The sequence below is a fragment of the Mustelus asterias genome, chromosome 1 (assembly GCF_964213995.1).
Source record: "Mustelus asterias chromosome 1, sMusAst1.hap1.1, whole genome shotgun sequence".
NCBI classification, from domain to species: Eukaryota; Metazoa; Chordata; class Chondrichthyes; order Carcharhiniformes; family Triakidae; genus Mustelus; species Mustelus asterias.
Window position 1 is genome coordinate 82,645,666 of NC_135801.1, and position 17,679 is coordinate 82,663,344.

Below are 17,679 nucleotides of genomic sequence, written 5' to 3' on the forward strand. Positions count from 1 at the left end.
CCTAAATGATTAGGCTTGGTTTCCATAGTGAATATAGGCTGCTGGACTCTCTTCTCCCTTTTCCTTTCCAAGATGAAATGGTTGCCCACAATAATGACTGACAAACCACTGAGGGGTTAGTCATTGAGTGGCAGCTGAGCTGCAGTATTTGTTATGGATCGGATGTGCTATGTGCAGATTTGGATGTCTCATGCAAAGATGTAATTGCATTAGAAGCAGTTAAAGAATGTTCACTCGACTGATTCCTGGGATGAAGGGTTTAGCTTATGACCCAAGATAGAGCAGGTTGGATCTTATACCCATTGCAAGTCGGGAGAATGAGGGGTGATCTTATTGAAACATATAAGGCCTGAGGGGACTTGACAGAGTGAATCATGAGAGAATGTTTCCCTTCCAGGGGTGGTGGGAGAATTAGGAAGCACTGTTTAAAAATTCTGGGTCTCTCATTTAAGACTGAGATGAGGAGAATTTGCTTACCTCAGAGGGTCGTCAGCTTGTTAAATTCTCTTCCCCAGAGAGCACTGGAGGCTCGGTCACTGAACATATTCGAGGCTGAGTTTGGTAAGAGTTTTGATTGACGAAGGAGTCGCGAGTTATTGGGGGCAGTCAGGTGTGCGGCCATGAGACCATGATCTCATCAAAATGGTGGAGCAGGTTCGAGGGAGCCGAATGGCCTTCCCCTGCCCCTAGCACTTGTGTTCTTTTCAAGCTACAAGTACTGTACCTGAGAGTAAACAAGCCAAGACTCCCAGAATCTCCCCCCCCCCCCTCCCTCGCTATGCCGTATACTTGTGAATGATGTCATGCTGCTGTTTTTGTGACATTACTCCCAGCAGAGTTTAGTCGCTACTTCGAGGCTATCCCCCTGTGCATTTTCCAGCTGCAGAGTAACTGCTCGCCATTCTTTCCAAATGCTCCTTTATGTCAAAATCAGAACAAGATAACTAGACCTTTAAATAAATGTCACAGTATAAAATGACAGTTGGGTATTTCCAGAATCAGCTGGCAGATTATAAGGTAACTGTTGCACTGAATAGTTTCTCATTGCCTCGTTCTCTCTCTGTTCTCTGTCTCTTGATTTGTTTTGTCTTCTGAAAGCCATTAAACATCAGCTTTCATTTTTAAAAGCACAGCCTGGTCTGTTTACTGTTCCTATTTTGCTGTGAGCGTAGGGAGGTATTCCTGAATGAATTCGGTACTTGACCAGGTAGTTTGTTCGTATTGTTTTACATGCAATCGTAACCAGGAGTAATTTTCCAACTAATCTTACGCAGTAGTAAAACTGCTTTCATTTTGTTACTGCAGTCGCCAGATAATGTGTGCACATCGTGTGGGAAAATGGAAATCACTAGGTAGCCACAAAGCTGTGATTTGGTGCTTTTTTTCTTACCTGAACGGTGCTGCCCCAGCGGCAATGTTGTACAAACATTTCTCAAGGTGTTTTTATTTCCCCTGTCGTTTTGAGTGTTAGCAAAGTAAACTGCAGTCATGATTGCTTCTGCCCACATGCAGATTGGTCATTGAAACATCCATTCCGGCCAGCTGCCCTGCTGTCTTATTACTTGCCATCACTGAAGCATTTTCAAATGGAAGGTGCAGTCACTACTGTCAAATAGCTGCCTGCAAGCAGTTTTTCTTTGTAACTATTGGTGCCATGGAATTTGACCTAGAATATCAACCAGATGAATCCACAGTTCAGACACTCGACCAATAGAACTACTTTAGTTTGAAGTATTTTTTTGCTTAACGCATCTTTTTAAGTTTTTATTCCCCACGATTGCCAAAACCATACACGCAAAACTTATGTAGCAGATTCTGTGCCTCTATCCTATCACTCTCCCCATCTTTAGCCCCTGCCACTGATGTGACTCCCTCATTTGTATCATCCATTGCTTTTGCCATTTCAAGGATAGAACACGCGTTATTTCTAGTCTCGATGTTCTTTTGGTAAACGGCTATCAATGCAATTCTGATAGCCTCTTCTCCCAACTCTTGGCTGTCATTCCCTGGACCCCCTTCAGTGCATTAATGCTCGCTTTGAATATAGGTGGTCCAGAATTAATGTTTCAAGTGAGTCTGTATCAATGTGTTTGCTATACAGGGCAAAAATAACTCATTAGCTTCAATGCCCTTGAGATGCAGCTAAACTCTGATAAACCTGGTTATTTAGTAAAAGATTGTTCAAAAAGTTGATGGCTGCTATCAGACGGATGGAAAAATTCCACTTGGAGACTTATTTACTGTGCAAATTAGGGTAAGAATTGGCACATAGATTATACTTAAATTTAGCATCTGATATTCCGGAGTCTCTTTGTACATAATATAGAGTACAATATATTGTGAATTTTAGGTGCATGATGCAGTTTATAAAACAGTGTTTCAGAATGCATGTGCAGGTTAGTCTGGTTCTAATGCTCAATGAATTGTCAGATTTTTCTTTATTCCTCAATCCTGGATGATTAATACTATGCATGGGAAGCAATTACTTGAGAATTGGACACGAGTTTGGAACAAGACTAAGAATTATGACAAATGACCTTGTTTTGCAAAACTTCGTTGCCCAGTGTACAACAAAGGCAAATAAACTGGAGGTTAACAGAAATGAAAAGCTTTCGAAGTGCTCATGAAAAATTCGCGTTAAAAGACTTGCCCCAGTTACTGCATGTTCCGAGCTCACCTCACCCAGCTGATGTCTAACCCTTACTCTAATGCTAACCTCTGTCAAATGATGAAGAATGAATGCTCTTTGATTGGATTTTGCTGTTCGCAAAAGGAGGCAGTTAGCTGTTCAACTTGCCACCGGCAATTCAGGAACTGGGGCTTGTGCTAAAGAATCATGATTATCTCTCAAATGATCCACACCCATCTCAAATGTGGGTCCATCTCATGTCACTTAAACAGCAGGCATGGTCAGTTGACAAACACAGCCCCCTAGGGTGACATGGTGGCACTGTGATTAGCACTGCTGCCTCACAGCGCCAGGGATCCGGGTTTGATTCCTGGCTTGGGTGACTGTGTGGAGTTTGCACATTCTCCCTGTGTCTGCGTGGGTTTCCTCTGGGTGCTCTGATACCCTCCCACAATCCAAAGATGTGCAGGTTAGATGAATTGGCCACGATAAATTCTCCCTCAGTGTCCCCGAACAGGCGCCGGAGTGTGGCGACTAGAGGATTCTCACAGTAATTTCATTGTGGTGTGAATGTAAGCCTACTTGTGACTAATAAGTAAGCTTAATCTGCTCCTGTGTATTTAATGAGATTCAAATGAAGTTTGGGCTGTGCCTGATAATCTCACCAATGAGGATGAAATTGAAAGGCAAACCAGAAGATATGAGCTATTCCCATTACTTTGCAACTTTTATTAAATAAAAGTTGGCATTGTCTAGTAAAAATGAAGATCAAAAGTTGTTGAGGCTTCCAAACCACCTGTATTCCTGAGGTTGCAATACAATTACTTTGCCCTAGTTAACCCATTGGCTTGTGTTCAGTTAAAATTATGTTGCTAAAAGTGAGTAAATTCAGCAAGTTTCAGTAGACAATATTTAATTACAAAGAGACTATTTCACTGACTACTTGATCGTGATTTTATTTCAGTATTTCACCGAATACAATTTTTTTTTCTATCTTGCAGGAAACATTATCAAATGAAGCCAATTGTGTGGAAGAAATCCTAAAGGTAAGGTCTAGCTTTACCACCACACTTGCTTTTGTGAGTGCTGTATTGGATTTATGTTACACTGTTACAGATAAAGGGGTAACTTGATACTATACTGACGCACTTGAACAAGTTTTCATACCAATTACAGAACAAATACTGTAGTATGTATCTTATTCCAGCCCGAGATATTAAGTTGTCAATGGCAGTAAAGTTCCTCCTAAATTGCCCACCACAAATGCTAATGTGCATTTTTGTACATAGTACTAAGCAACGTAGTCTAAATAAACTAAATACAAGTTCCAACAAAATCCATTCAGAAAACATTTGGCAGTAAATGCACTGATGTGAGTTTAAAGCGCACTGTACTGTACAAAAAGGCATCTTTCATGGAATGTTTCAGGACTTGAATTCTATTGATTCAAGGATTTGTTTGTTAAATGACTAGAATGGGAGAAAAACATCAAAGTCCCCTAGGTTAGTCATGTCCCATTTCAGATAATGAGTTGTCTTTGTTTCCACCATTACAATTCCGCAGTACTTGCACTGGATGCCAACATTTAAAAAAAGAGAAGCTGCAAGAAGTGTTTTATTCCAGTATTTTGTTTCAAATGGTGATTGCTGATGACCTTTGCTCAGAAGCCATAAACTGCTCTTGGAAAAGCTACTGAGGCCAGCAGTGATAAGATTGGATAAACAAACCATTAATGCTGCTTTTGCCAGTACAGTCCTGGCACCATTTGTATCGTAGTGTTTGCTCTGTTTGGGGAATGATGGGAGTAGCCTTTGTGGCAGAACTCCATGCATGCACGGGCTATAGATTGTGCATTGCCAGTTTCCTGTCCACAGAACACTGAAAACAACCAGCAGAACAGTGCAGCAAATTGTCCAAGCTGGATTCATAAAAAGCCTTTCTGATGGCTCTGGTTTTGCTGCAATTAACAAAGCAAGACTAACTGGTGGAGGTGGAGCTAATTTACTATTGACACCACAGTGTGGCTCATTTATTTTCACCATTGCCAGTAATGTCTTGAGCATTTCAGCCATGTGCCCAAGGAAGTTTAAATAAATTAATTTGTCATAATTCAGGAATCTCTTGCTGTAAAGTAAAATTTCTGTGCCTTTCCATGTCTATATTTACTTGGTACCCAATTTACCAACCACTTTTTTCCCCTCCCCGTATTCACGTTGCATGTCAGACTTGGCTCAGTGGTAGAATCCACATCACTGAGTCAGAAGGTTAGGAGTTCAAGACTCTCTTACTAGACACTTGACACAATTTAAACTGACACTCCAGGGCAGTGCTGTACCAAGGGAATGTTGCACCATCAGAGGTGCCGTTTATCTGAGGCTCCTTCTGCTCTCTCGGATGGATGTAAAAGATCTCGTAGCACTATTTTGAAGAAGAGCAGGGGAGTTTTCCCTAGTGTCAAGGCCAATGTTTATCTCCAGCAACGTCACGAAACGAGTCATGAATCCCCTTGCTATTTGTGGGGCCATGCTGTGTGTAAATGGGCTGGCACATTTCCCTGCATTACAGCAGTGACTAATTTCATGCATTGAGAATGTGAGTGCTGCCATTCGAACGTTTCATTCTTTGGACAGCAAGTAGAAACCTGGTTATTTGCATACTAGAAGCTCTGAAAGAAATTAGAGTCGTAGGCACAGAAAGAGGCTTTTTGGCCCATTGTGCCTGCCCCAGCCATCAAGCACATATCTGTTTTAATCTCATTTTCCAGCACTTGGTCTGTAGCCTTGTGTGCAAATGCATTTCAAGTTCTCATTTAAATATTTCTTAAATGTTGTGAGGATTCCTGCCTCTACCACCCTCTCCAGTTAAGATTTTTCTTCAAATCCCCTCTCAATCTGCCGCCCCTTACATTAAATCTATGCTCCCTAGTTATTGACCCCTCTACTAAGGGGAAAGGTTCATTCCTATTTCTTACTCATAATTTTGTACATCTCAGTCAGGTCCCCTCTCAACCTTCTCCGCTCTAATGGAAAACAACTCCATCCTAACCAGCCTCTCTTCATAGCTGAAATGCTGCAGCCCAGGCAACATCCTGGTGAATCTTTTCTGCACCTTCTCTAGTGCATCCACATCGTTCCTATAGTGTGGCAACCAGAACTGCACACGGTATTCCAGCTGTGGCCTAACAAATATTTTATAGAGCTCCATCATAATCTCCTTGCTCGAAGTATCCCATATGCCACCTTAACCACCTTATCTATTTGTCCTGCTGTCTTCAGGGATCCTTGGTCATGCACCCCAAGGTGCCTCTGGTCCTCTGTACTTCCTAGCATCCGACCGTCCATTGTGTATTCCCTTGCCTTGTTAGTCCTCCCAAAATGCATCACTTCACACTTTTCAGGGTTAAATTCCATTTGCCATTGCTCTGCCCATCTGACCAGCCCATCTATATCATCCTATAATCCAAGGTTTTCCTCCTCGCTATTTACCCCACCACCAATTTTTGTGTCATCTGTGAATTTATTGGTCATACCTCCCACATTCCCGTCTGCATTAATGTACACTACAAACCGCAAGGGACCCATCACTGATCCTTGGGGTACACCACTGGACACAGGCCTCCAGTCACAAAAACAACCTTCAACCATCATTCTCTGCCTCCTGCCACGAAGCCAATTTTAAATCCGATTTGCCAAATTTCCCTGGATCCTATGGGCTCTTCCCCCCCTTGACCAGTCTCAAATGCAGGACCTTATCAAAGCCTTGCTGAAGTCCATGTAGACTGCATCAACTGCATTGCCCTCACCTACACACCTAGTCACCTCCTCTCAAAATTCAATCAAATTTGTTGGACTTGATCGCTCCCTGTCAAAGCAATGTTGATTAACCTTGATTAATCCTTGCCTCCCAAATGGAGATTAATTCTGTTCCTCAGAATTCCTTCTAATAATTTCCCTACCACTGATGTTCGACTAATTAGCCTGTAATTGCCTATGCATGAGAACATAATGTGAGTTTTTGTAGCACTTTATCACATCATTAGGATATCCCCAATGCTTCACAAGTAATATATTACTTGTGAAATGAGACACTGGCTGGAATTTTCTGAACTTTCGGCAAGGATTGTAGTGGGTTTCGAACCCACTGGCTCAGGCTTTGCTGAGGGTGTTGGCTTCCCATTTCTGGGTTCCCTGATGATCATGGAGGGTCGGCAAATCTGTCAAAGGAAGGATTTCTAATTAAAGGAATGCCGGTATAGGGTAGGAATGACAAAACTGGACGTGGAATTTTGAGATAGGGATGGCGAGGAGACCTGGGAGGATAGTTCCTCGGGTATCTCTCTTGCTCTCACTCTTATCTGCTATAAGATTGGAGGACCTGCAATGGGGTAATATTATCCAACGATGGGAGGAAGCCTCTCCAACCAAGAGGCATGGACAGAAACAGACAAGGAAGTCAGCAGCGGCAATGTGAGCTCTTCAACCTGGAGACTGTGCACTCGGGAGACACAGGACCTCAGGAGGGTGGGAATAGTGAATGACATTAAAATTTGAGGTGTCAACCTCTACACTGAGTTTTTCAACATTCACCCATACAGCATTCCTTGGAACAATGCACCTTGCAGCTCAATTCATTCCCCTCTCCAGGCACCTCACATCCCCAACCGAACAGCCAACACTCACATTCTCCCTCACCCTATTGCCCTCTTACACCCATGTCTCACAATCACTGTCCACAAATGTTCTCCTGCTACCCACACAGGCCATTGCCAATACTCAGAAGTCTCTGCTTTCTGTCCTTGCAAGAGAACAGAACATAAAACATGAGAGCTAGAGACCCTCGTGTGAGCTGTCCTCCAGTGACGAGCACTTTGTCAGCCACTTGCAATACCTGTCCACCACTGGGAAGGAGGTCATGTACCGTGAGGCTACAGAAATCAGCAACAACCTGCCGTGAAAACCTGAGCCTCCTGAGACATTGCGCTCGGACGTATTGAGAGCTGATCCTCTGGCCATAGACCTGTGTTGAGGGGGTTCTTGCATCCTTGGAGCTGGATCTCTGTGTCCATCCTCTCTTCCCTTTGGAGTAGCATGTGGCAGAGCAGAAGCAGCTGCTGCTGGTGTTGCTCCTATAATTGGTTGGGCTGGAGTGGGTGTTGCTGCTGCTCTTGATTTTCTTCAGGAGGTGCAAGAAGGAACTGAACAAGCCAATTCCATTTCATTGTAAAGACTTGCAAAAGGTGACTGAAGTGTAAAACAGATGAAGTGACTGCCAAGAAGTTGAGCACTGAAAACACTTTACGAAGGAATGCTGTGAGCAGCATCCTCTTACCTGGAAAGCATGGGTGGAGCTCTTCCGGCTTTCCAGCCTGTCATTTTCACTCTCTGCTGTACACTCACTTTGTTCACCCCAGTGAATGCTGGCAGCTTGGGAAATGGGCCCCACTGGCTGTCAAAGCCAGAACCCTTGGTTAAAATAAATCTTGCAATCCCCTTGGAATATTTAAATGCCTTAAATAACAGCTGAATTTGACTTCACTTGTCTTCAAACCTGCGTGGGTGCAACACAGGAGAGAGCGGATTGATATTAGGATCTTCCATGAGTTCCAAGATGGTTGATCATTCAATGCGCAATCTGCGGACTCTGCCACGTGCAGGATAGGTGGTGCTTAGAGGGTCAGGGAAATCCGTGGTGGATGAACAGTTAGTGAGGCCCCATGCTCTGCCTCATTTTACTCTCTTTCTCTCTCTCTTCCCCCCCCCCCCCCGCAACCCCATGACAACCAGGACAGCCCACAGAATCCATATTTAGAATTTGCTAAACTTGTGAAGTTGAAGTAACTGCTGGGTGATACATTGATTGGCCAGGATAAATGTGAAGTGCGCAGAGTAAGTTGACTGAAATCACCAACTTTTGGGGCAATGAAGATTTGAACAAATCACAAATAAAAGTATCCCAACCATATCTTTACAATATCTAGATGAGCCAATTACCAGTTTGTAGCTGGGCTGACTGCCCTATTAATTCAAACTTGTAAACTAAAGTGTATAAAAAATGTTTTGACAATATGTGACTAGTTCACCTGTGGTTTTATTTTTGAATTCTCGCAGGTGGTCATATCCCATATCCATTCACTTATTCACAATTACAGATACACGGGTAAACATAAACTGGGAATACACAACACTTAAAATAAAAACTTGTGCATGTGTGTGTGACTGACACCCCGACTCTGTGTTTTCTATTTTCCCCAAACCCCCAGCCACTAGCTAGTACAGAAATCAGCCTGTACAATGAATACATGCTCCTCTGACCAGGACTTTAATCACCGGTAATTTGATCATTGATGTCAAACAAGAGTGCATGCCTTGAATTCAATGCTCATTGGTGACCATACCCAGTCATTGCTGCCTTTCTGAGCAATTAAGTTGTGATACTGAGGCAGGAATATCCAGCAAGATACACTTCCACAGCATCCCATTGGATTGGCAGGTCTGGCCTCAGTCTTCCTCCCAATGGCAGAGAAATTCAGGATCCACCAAAAGGAACAGTGTTGTGAACAATAATTACCACAGGTTCTGCTAAATTGAGAGGGAGATGAGCAGTGAGTACAAAGCCGTTTAATGCAAGGGGATCTCCTGAAACAGTCCAGTAGGATACATTCCAGGTGGAGAGATCTGGAAAATTGTTCTTTTAAATAGCATGGTTTTGATTCAGTGAGGTGTAGGTACAATTAGAAACGACTGCTACAATTTTTTGTAGTACGTGTAACTCTTAAGCAGATAAAACCACATTCTTACAAATGCAAACATATAATAGTCTCAGCGTGAAGCCCCCCGTACGTAGACATATACATAGATATATATTAATTAACATGTAAGCATATTGTTAGAGCCTTGGACCAAAATCCCAAATTGCATTAGGCAGCCAAGCTAGAGCCCAACAATTTATTTTCTATTTTGGCATAAATGTGAGGATGCTTCACTCCAGGAGTAAATCCGCTGACAAATCAGGGATCTTGTATCGTAAAAACAAACTTTATTTAATAACTTAGTTTAAGTATAACTCTAACAAAATGAAGCAGCCTTACAGTTGAACAAGTTTTAAAAAATGAAAGGAAACAACTTTAATTTCTAACTGACCACTATTTCAGTTCCAAATAAGCAACATTCTTTTTGCAGATTTAAAAACCATTTTCAATACAGTTAGCAACCATAGATATACTTGCTATGATGAATATAAGTAGCCTTGAGGCTTTCGGAGAGATTTTGTGGAGCTTGTAGAAAACCTCTGTCTTCAAAACAAACCCCAGCCAGAACTGAAAGCTGTGTTTCTCTGCTACAAACCTAGCTCCTCCGATTCACCACATTATCACATGTCTTTGTCAATCAATCTAATCAAAAAACCCCAGAGAAAATCTTCATCTATAAACAAAGATGCATTGGCACTCTCCACTGGCTAATCACTTGGGTTCAAATTAATAAACAGTGGAGCAGAAAGGGGTAAACTTGGCCTTGCTGTGTACGATCTCCTCAAATTCCCATTCTTGGGTGACTGCGCAGAGCAGCTGAAGCCTTGGCGCAGCTTTGACTCTATTTGCAGCTTCTCACACTGGAGCGCCATTGGAAGCTGGCAGATGGTGAGACAAGCCAATCGGAGGCAGGATTAACCACCAGCAGCAACTAATCAAATGCCGTAGTGGGTGTGATGTGACTTCAATGAATGTAGCAGCCAATAAAAAGACAAGCTCCAACAAATAACCAAGGAATTTAAAGAGCCAGTGAGGAAATGAGAGGGGAGTGAACAATGTTCTTGGGTGCCAGGGTGAGCAACTTCACTCGCTTCTCATGTTTGGGATTCCCTGCAGGTTGGGGGCCCTGTGCCATGGCACGGTGCATTTCATTGTAAATCTGCCCCTGAGGTCAATGAATTGTTGGGGTATTTCTGAACACTCCCGTGCTTTGACCTCACCTCCTGAGAATTCCAGATAAAATTTGTGTGTCTTCCCAAAACGCACCTTCCTTATTTGGTTAGTCACAAGGCGATGGGCGTTGATGTTTTGAGTCCAATATGACAGAGTTCTGAAGAAGTGTCAAATTAGAATTGAAACGTTAACTTTGTCTCTGTGGATGCTGCCAGACTTGTTGAGCATCTCCAGCTCAATGTTTGTTTTTATTTTCGATCTCCACCTGTAGTATTTTGCTTTTAACTTAATTGAGCAATTTCTGATTAATTTCCGTCCAGTGAGTGCTTAGAGGATCAGACTTTTTGGAATGGTTCTGTACTCTCTCCCATGCTTCGACTTCACCTCTTGCGTATTCACGATGAAGAATTTTAGTGTCTTCCCAAGTGAACCTTCTCTAATTTGGTTGGTCACAAGCCAGAGACTCCCCTAAAGTCAGCGGGAATGTATGACCTCTTCAGGGATATTTTGAGGACATCCCTAAAGTTTCTGCTTGCAGTTCCATCCAGTGCAAGTTGAATTCACACAATCTTTTTTTTGCTTTCAAAAAAGCGCAATCAAACTGGAAGCTGACCCCTCACAAGAAGTGGCGATGCCGGCGTTGGACTGGGGTAAACACAGTAAGAGTTTTAACAACACCAGGTTAAAGTCCAACAGGTTTATTTGGTAGCAAATGCCATTAGCTTTCGGAGCGCTGCTCCTTCGTCAGATGGAGATTTCCACTCCATCTGACGAAGGCGCAGCGCTCCGAAAGCTAGTGGCATTTGCTACCAAATAAACCTATTGGACTTTAACCTGGTGTTGTTAAAACTCTTACTGCCCTCACAAGAAACCAGCCATGCTCTCAGATCAAATTACGCTCATCATGGTGGGTTTCCATTTTTAGCAACTTTGAGATGGCTCTTAAATAATTTTTTTTCTCAAGGGCAAGGACAGTCATAGGCAACCGAAAAACCCTTGAATGCATTTTTAAAATATTGAATTGACTAAGAAACCAACTCCCGTTTACCAATTAAATTCACAAATGGTTCTCTAGTTTTGTAAAGCTTTTTTAAATTTACCAATCTTAACTAATTTCAAGGACTTTTTTTAATCACGGGAGAAAATAAACAATTGTATTTTTTAAATGCTGTCTGATTGTGGTGGGAGATTTTAAATTTGTGATTATGCAAATGAGTCAAGCCGAAACTTAACCGTAAGATCAATTTAGAAAACTAGCAGAAGTTCGAGCACCATATGGGTCCAGATTGTCCAGTGTACCCAAACTCTACCCTCAGATCTTTTGTACCTATCTGAACCGGAAGAGTGCCCTTCATTTTCATCTAAAAGACACAGGCATTGTAGACAAATGTGTTAACTTCTCAAGAAAAGGCAAGGGTTAAGTATGTTTTCACATTAGGCAAGATGGCTAGCAAAGAGCTGTTCAGTCTACAGAGTTGTACTGAAGAACAACCAATGGTTTACAATCAGAGGCCACGGTTAAAAGTCAATTATAGACTGGGATCCCCTGCTTTTTAAACCTGGACTGGCTTAAATCTGGTTTGTTTTAGTCTGTGTTAACCATTTAAATCCTCTTCACCTTGTTGAATGAATGAGTGTATCGTCAGTACATGAAGTATGACAACTAGCAATGTAATGGTTATGATTATTCTTCTTTTTGCCTCGAGCTTCATGAAAGTGAAGTGGGTAAAACACAAGATGCCTGTATAAGTTTGATTCACAGACCTCCTAGAAGCTTATAGTAACCATTCAACTTCTATTTAATGGTAGCTGACCATCTGGGGCCACTTGCTGCTGATCTGCTAACCAATATAGATTGAATAAGTAACAAAACGACTTTGACTCCTTGTGAAAAAGGATATATCTAGTCATTGACTTCTGTTGGAAAATGCAGATTGGTGTGTTAATTTTTTTGCAAACATTTCCCAGGATGTAGGTGACAAAGGCTCAATGTTTTGTGCTAGCAAATCTTACATTTTGAGCCTTTCTAGACACTCCGGAGGACGTTAGCAATTTTAATGATCTGAAAGCTTTCGTGGTTATTTTTGTGTGACCAGCCCAGAATTAATTTTCACTTCTCACTCTGGTAGGATTTGAACCTGTGACCTAAACTTAACTTAAACTTCAGTTTGCTAGTCCAGTGCCACACCTATTAGGCTGCAATGCACTCTGGGGTCATTTTGGCTTGTGATGACGATATAAAATAGGCGATATTAGTTCAGCTGTTGCTTTCCTAAATTTCATTTCCATTGAGTGCAATGATGCATAAATAACAAAGTTTGTGCAGGTTTCATTGCTATTGATGTAATTTTCCACAGTGTTGACATTCTCCAGCTGCGTCTGGATTTTAAGTGTGGTCGACTGATCTAAAAAATTTTTAAACTTCAATGATTTAATCAATAATCTTGAATTGAACATCCGAAGTAAAATGGAAGAGTGGGTAGTTAATGCTCACAATTTGACTGAAGCAACTTTACATTAAGAAGGGTAAACTGTATTCCTTTTGTTGCTGAAAAGTGTGACATTTTTACGAAGCTTTCGTCTTGCCCTCATCAGGACAAATGCAGGAATGTCTCTGGCTAAGGCAGAGCCTGGGAGAAAGCGATAGAGAATAATAGATTCCCCAAGCTCCCAGGTAATTCAACATTAATGCAATCAGCGTCAACTTGCCAACCAATCATCCTTTCTCTCGTCGCATAAATAGTTGTGATTTTTTGAAATTTGGCGTTCTTGTGTTTGTCCCAAAGAGTGCAAGATAAAAAGCTTCAGCAGCATGTCCCTCATTTAGGCAATATTCACTAACAGCATGTTGCTCTGTATTATTGCCATGGGTTTCTAACCGAGCTGTACCCAATAGGCAGAGGAGGGAGGGGTTAGATCGCAGCCTACCAACAGGTCTCTGCTAGACCACTCTTCGCCAGCCATGAAGGCTTATGTGACTCATGAGCACTCTAACCCTGTTTTCAGCGTGTAAATATGCAATTCCTGGATAGTTTAATAAAATCCCCCTTCACTCTTGCTTTCTTTTGCATATGGAATGCATAATTAGTTCCTGATTCCATTAGCAAAATGTTTCCATTGTGTCACCATCCCACGTATATTTTATCTATATATCTACTGCATATTGCAGTCTCTAACGTCAAATAGCTGTTACCTGGGACACCCCTGAACTATGAGAAGGGAATAATCTCACTATTGATTTGTTTTGGGTGTCTTAACAGGAAATGACGCAATCATGGCCACCTCCACTGACTGCCATCCAAACACCTAGTACAACAGAAGCATCCAAATTTCCTTTTCAAAATAAGGTGCGTACACAGCCTTTTAAGTTGAAGTTGTGTCTGTTGGAATTACTTAAATTTGATATGTTCCAAAATTTTATTTAAGGTGTTTTTGAAGAAAAATATTTTCAGTGCAGAGAAACTCTACCTGCACAAGCTTCTTAAAACAATTTCAGACTTGAATTAAAATGTGAAGCTCATAACCTAACACTAAGAGATATTTTCTTTGTATCTAGGAAACCCAGCATGTCCCTTCCGGTTTTGTAGGACACAGTGAGTAATAGCTCCAATCTGATTTATTAGTCGTGTTTGAATCTCAAAAGCATACTGAAATTTTTCTTATTCTTTGCACATGAAGGCCAATCCATTTCTTAGTTTGTATTTTGGAAAGATTCATTGTTTTATCACGGTTGAGCATAATCTAATTAAAATGCTAGTTGCAAATGATGGAGATCATGTCACAGTGTAAATGTTCTCCTAATGAAACTGTTCACATTGGAGGAAAATTCCAAACCCTGACTTCATTTGGTGTGATTGAGTGGAATAACATCTCTGTTTTAATGAGGTTACTGTCCTTTTTTTAAAAGCATCTGGATTCTTAGACCATACACAAAATGACCAATAGAAATAACAGAATGGGTGTGGATGCTGTACACTTGCCTGGTTTTTAGCAGCCAGATCCACAGTTCCTGAGCTGGGGTGGCACAGTGGTTAGCACTGCTGCCCCACAGCGTCAGGGACCTGGGTTCAATCCTGGCCTTGGGTGACTGCATGGAGTTCGCACGTTCTCCCCGTCTCTGCGCAGGTTTCCTCTGGGTGCTCCGGTTTCCTCCTCCAGTCCAAAAATGTGCAGGTTAGGTGAATTGGCCATACTAAATTCCCCCTTAGTGTCAAAAGATGTGCATGTTAGGGGAATTAGCGGGGTAAATATATGGGGTTACAGGAATAGGGCCTGGGTTGGATGTTCTGTCGGAGGGTCGGTGCAGGCGTGATGGGCTGAATGGCCTCCTTCTGCACTTTAGGGATTCAATGAAATTGAAACGATTCCCCCATCCCCTTTGGGTGCTTCCCCAGGTTGCCAGGAATGAGCACAATCCACAGGATATTTGAATCCCAGTGAAGCGGAGCTTACCTTTGCGAGACCTGCATCTCGCCAACTGTTATCAGTTGTTATGGACCAGAAGCGGCTTTGGCTACACCTTTTCGAGCTATTTTTGGTACATAGTGCCATATTACTGTTGCACCAGAAGCTGCTCTAATCGGTCCTGTGTCTGCTTCTAGAAACTAGCAAGGACTCAAACTCAAACCTATCACATTCTGCTGAGGTAGTTCCATAATATTTCTCCTCTGGCTACACAAGGCTGGTCATTAGAGTGAAGGATATTTCTTTGGCATCTTCTGATTATCCATGAAAGTAGAGGTCTTTGAGGCAGTTAGGAATTTCAGGCACATAATCCCGACATGATTCAAAAAAGGGGTAAGTATTTTAACACCACCGCCAACCTAGATTTAGCTTCCGTTCTCGTCACTGTACAAAACAGTCACAGTTAAACCCTGCAAAACGTCATTTTGTAGGCTTAAAAAAATTGTCTTAAAACAAATACATAGATATAAATACACTACCATAATTGTAGAGACATTTAAGTCTTTAAGCTCATACCAAGCGAAACAAAGTTATAAATACCACGAAAGAAGTCAACAGCAACCGGATAAAGTTGCGATGACCACATAAATTTTGTCTATGAGCACAGCCGTGTTTATTGCTGCAGGAACTTGGACTTTTCTAAATCCACTTGGATTACATTGCCAGTCAGGAATCGAATCATCCAAATGCTTTTTGTTCAGCTCCTGACCTCCACTATAAAGGAGGCATTAACCTCTTTAAATCACTCTTTGATTCAATGTTGACTAGCCACAATTTCAAGTTGGGCTGTTGGCTGAGGTCTTTTTTACTGAACTACAAACATCAGCAATGTTCAATCAGCTGGGTCCTAATCAAATGTGGATTTGTCACAACGATCCAGATTTTTCTATTGAAGTGAAGCACAAGCCACTCTGATCAGGCTTCTTTATTCATAACATGAAGTTATGACATCAAACCATCTTAATATCTTATTTCTAACTATGGTTCTCTTAGAGTGTGCATGTATTGTCATTGATAAAGATTGCACATGTTCCAATTAACAATAACTTACAAGATACATGTACACTCCACCTTGGTTTATAGAAAAACTTGCATTTATATTATGCCTTTCGTAACCTCAAGATGTTCAACAAAGTACTTTTGAAGCATAGTTGCAATTGTAATGTTAGTTATACCATACTTTAGGTAGTCTAGAATAATAACCAATATTTGCTTATAACACCTTTGCCATGAGTACTGCTGAAAAAAGGCACATCAAAGTTTTTTGTCTTGCACTCATCAGGACATTCGCAAGAATACCAAATGTAAAGGAAACAGTAACTTATTCTTCATGAGAAGAGAGCGCTGCTTGGTTGATAAGTGGACTCTGATTGGTAGAGACATTGCCACGGAGAATGTACCTGTTAACTGATGATTGACAGTTAACTGTCAAACTTTGTTTAAATTCATACCAGGCAGGTGGAGTCTGGGTGAGGCACTGCCCTGTGAAATGTACCGGCATTTCCACATCTGTGAAATGAACCAGAGAATGACTGTGACCTATTTTGTTCAGTTGAAACGAGTACAATATGTGTACATTTTTAAAAATTCAGTTAAAGCGGTGCAGATATTGCTAGATAGGCCAGCATTCATTACCCATCCCTCATTGCCCTTGAGAAGGTGGTGATGGGCTGCCTTATTGAACTGCTGCAGTCCATGTTGTGTAGGTATACCCACTGTGCTGCTATGCAGAGAGTTCCAGGATTTTTACCCAGCAACAGTGAAGGAGCAGTGATATATTTCCAAGTCAAGATGGAGACTTGTTTGAAGGGTAACTTCCAGGTGGTATTCTTCCTGTCTACAAAGGACAGGACTCTGTATTATATATAGTTTCTAGCACACATTAGTGAGCCTGACATGTAATCTTGAATTGGTTATCAGTGTAATTCTTAGCACACTCGGGATTGTTTAGCAAGTTTTGTCCAATTACGGACTCGCATCTAATGTCAGACTCTGTCTTTTGAGTTTTGCAAGCACAGGCTGGGTGGTCAGTTTGTGTCTTGCCCATTGTGAACAGCCAAAGGGACATGCTGTTACCATCTACTGACTACCATCTACTGCAAATCTGCCTTTACTGGTCAATGTACATTTGGGAGTCCTGTAGTTCCACGCACTGTAAGAGTGGCCTTATTGCAAGCTCCTAAGTAGGGTCCAAACTGTTTACTCACCTTGCAGGCTTGATGCTGAAAAAGCCATCTAGCAGGATAACGGTGACCCTGATCAGATTCTTGCTCGATTTATATGGTGTAAACTCATGAATGGGGCCTAAGGCTGCCACTTGTGGTCCTGGAAAGTGCCCATTCTACCTCGGGTAACCCTGGAAAGGCAAGGTATCTCAAAAATCTGAGCAACGGGTGAAGCTCGCCATTACATGCTGTTACTATAGAGTAGCAAAACAAGTGGTATTTGCCACTAACAGCATGTTGCCATCAAACCAAGTAGGCATTCTGCCTATCATAATGTGGTATATAAATTTCATTGTTGTTGTGATGGTAGATATATAGGCTGTATATCGCAAATCCTGGTGGATTGTATCAAACAGCATGTCCCTTCCACTGCTCACAAAGGGCAAAGTACTGACTGTATACTCGACCGGCCTGTACTTGCAAAACTCTAAGCGGTGTCC

General features: G+C 41.8%; 1 protein-coding gene across 2 annotated transcripts in view; it reads left to right on the forward strand.

Moving 5' to 3' along the window:
- LOC144494776 (AF4/FMR2 family member 1-like) overlaps positions 1-17,679 on the forward strand; it is a 135,687-nt gene that overhangs the window by 82,928 nt on the left and 35,080 nt on the right. For both annotated transcript variants that reach the window (XM_078214105.1, XM_078214096.1), the window contains exons 4-6: positions 3,631-3,675; positions 13,811-13,897; positions 14,107-14,143. In XM_078214105.1, the coding sequence (XP_078070231.1) occupies positions 3,631-3,675; positions 13,811-13,897; positions 14,107-14,143 (169 nt within the window). The remainder of the gene's footprint in view (positions 1-3,630; positions 3,676-13,810; positions 13,898-14,106; positions 14,144-17,679) is intronic.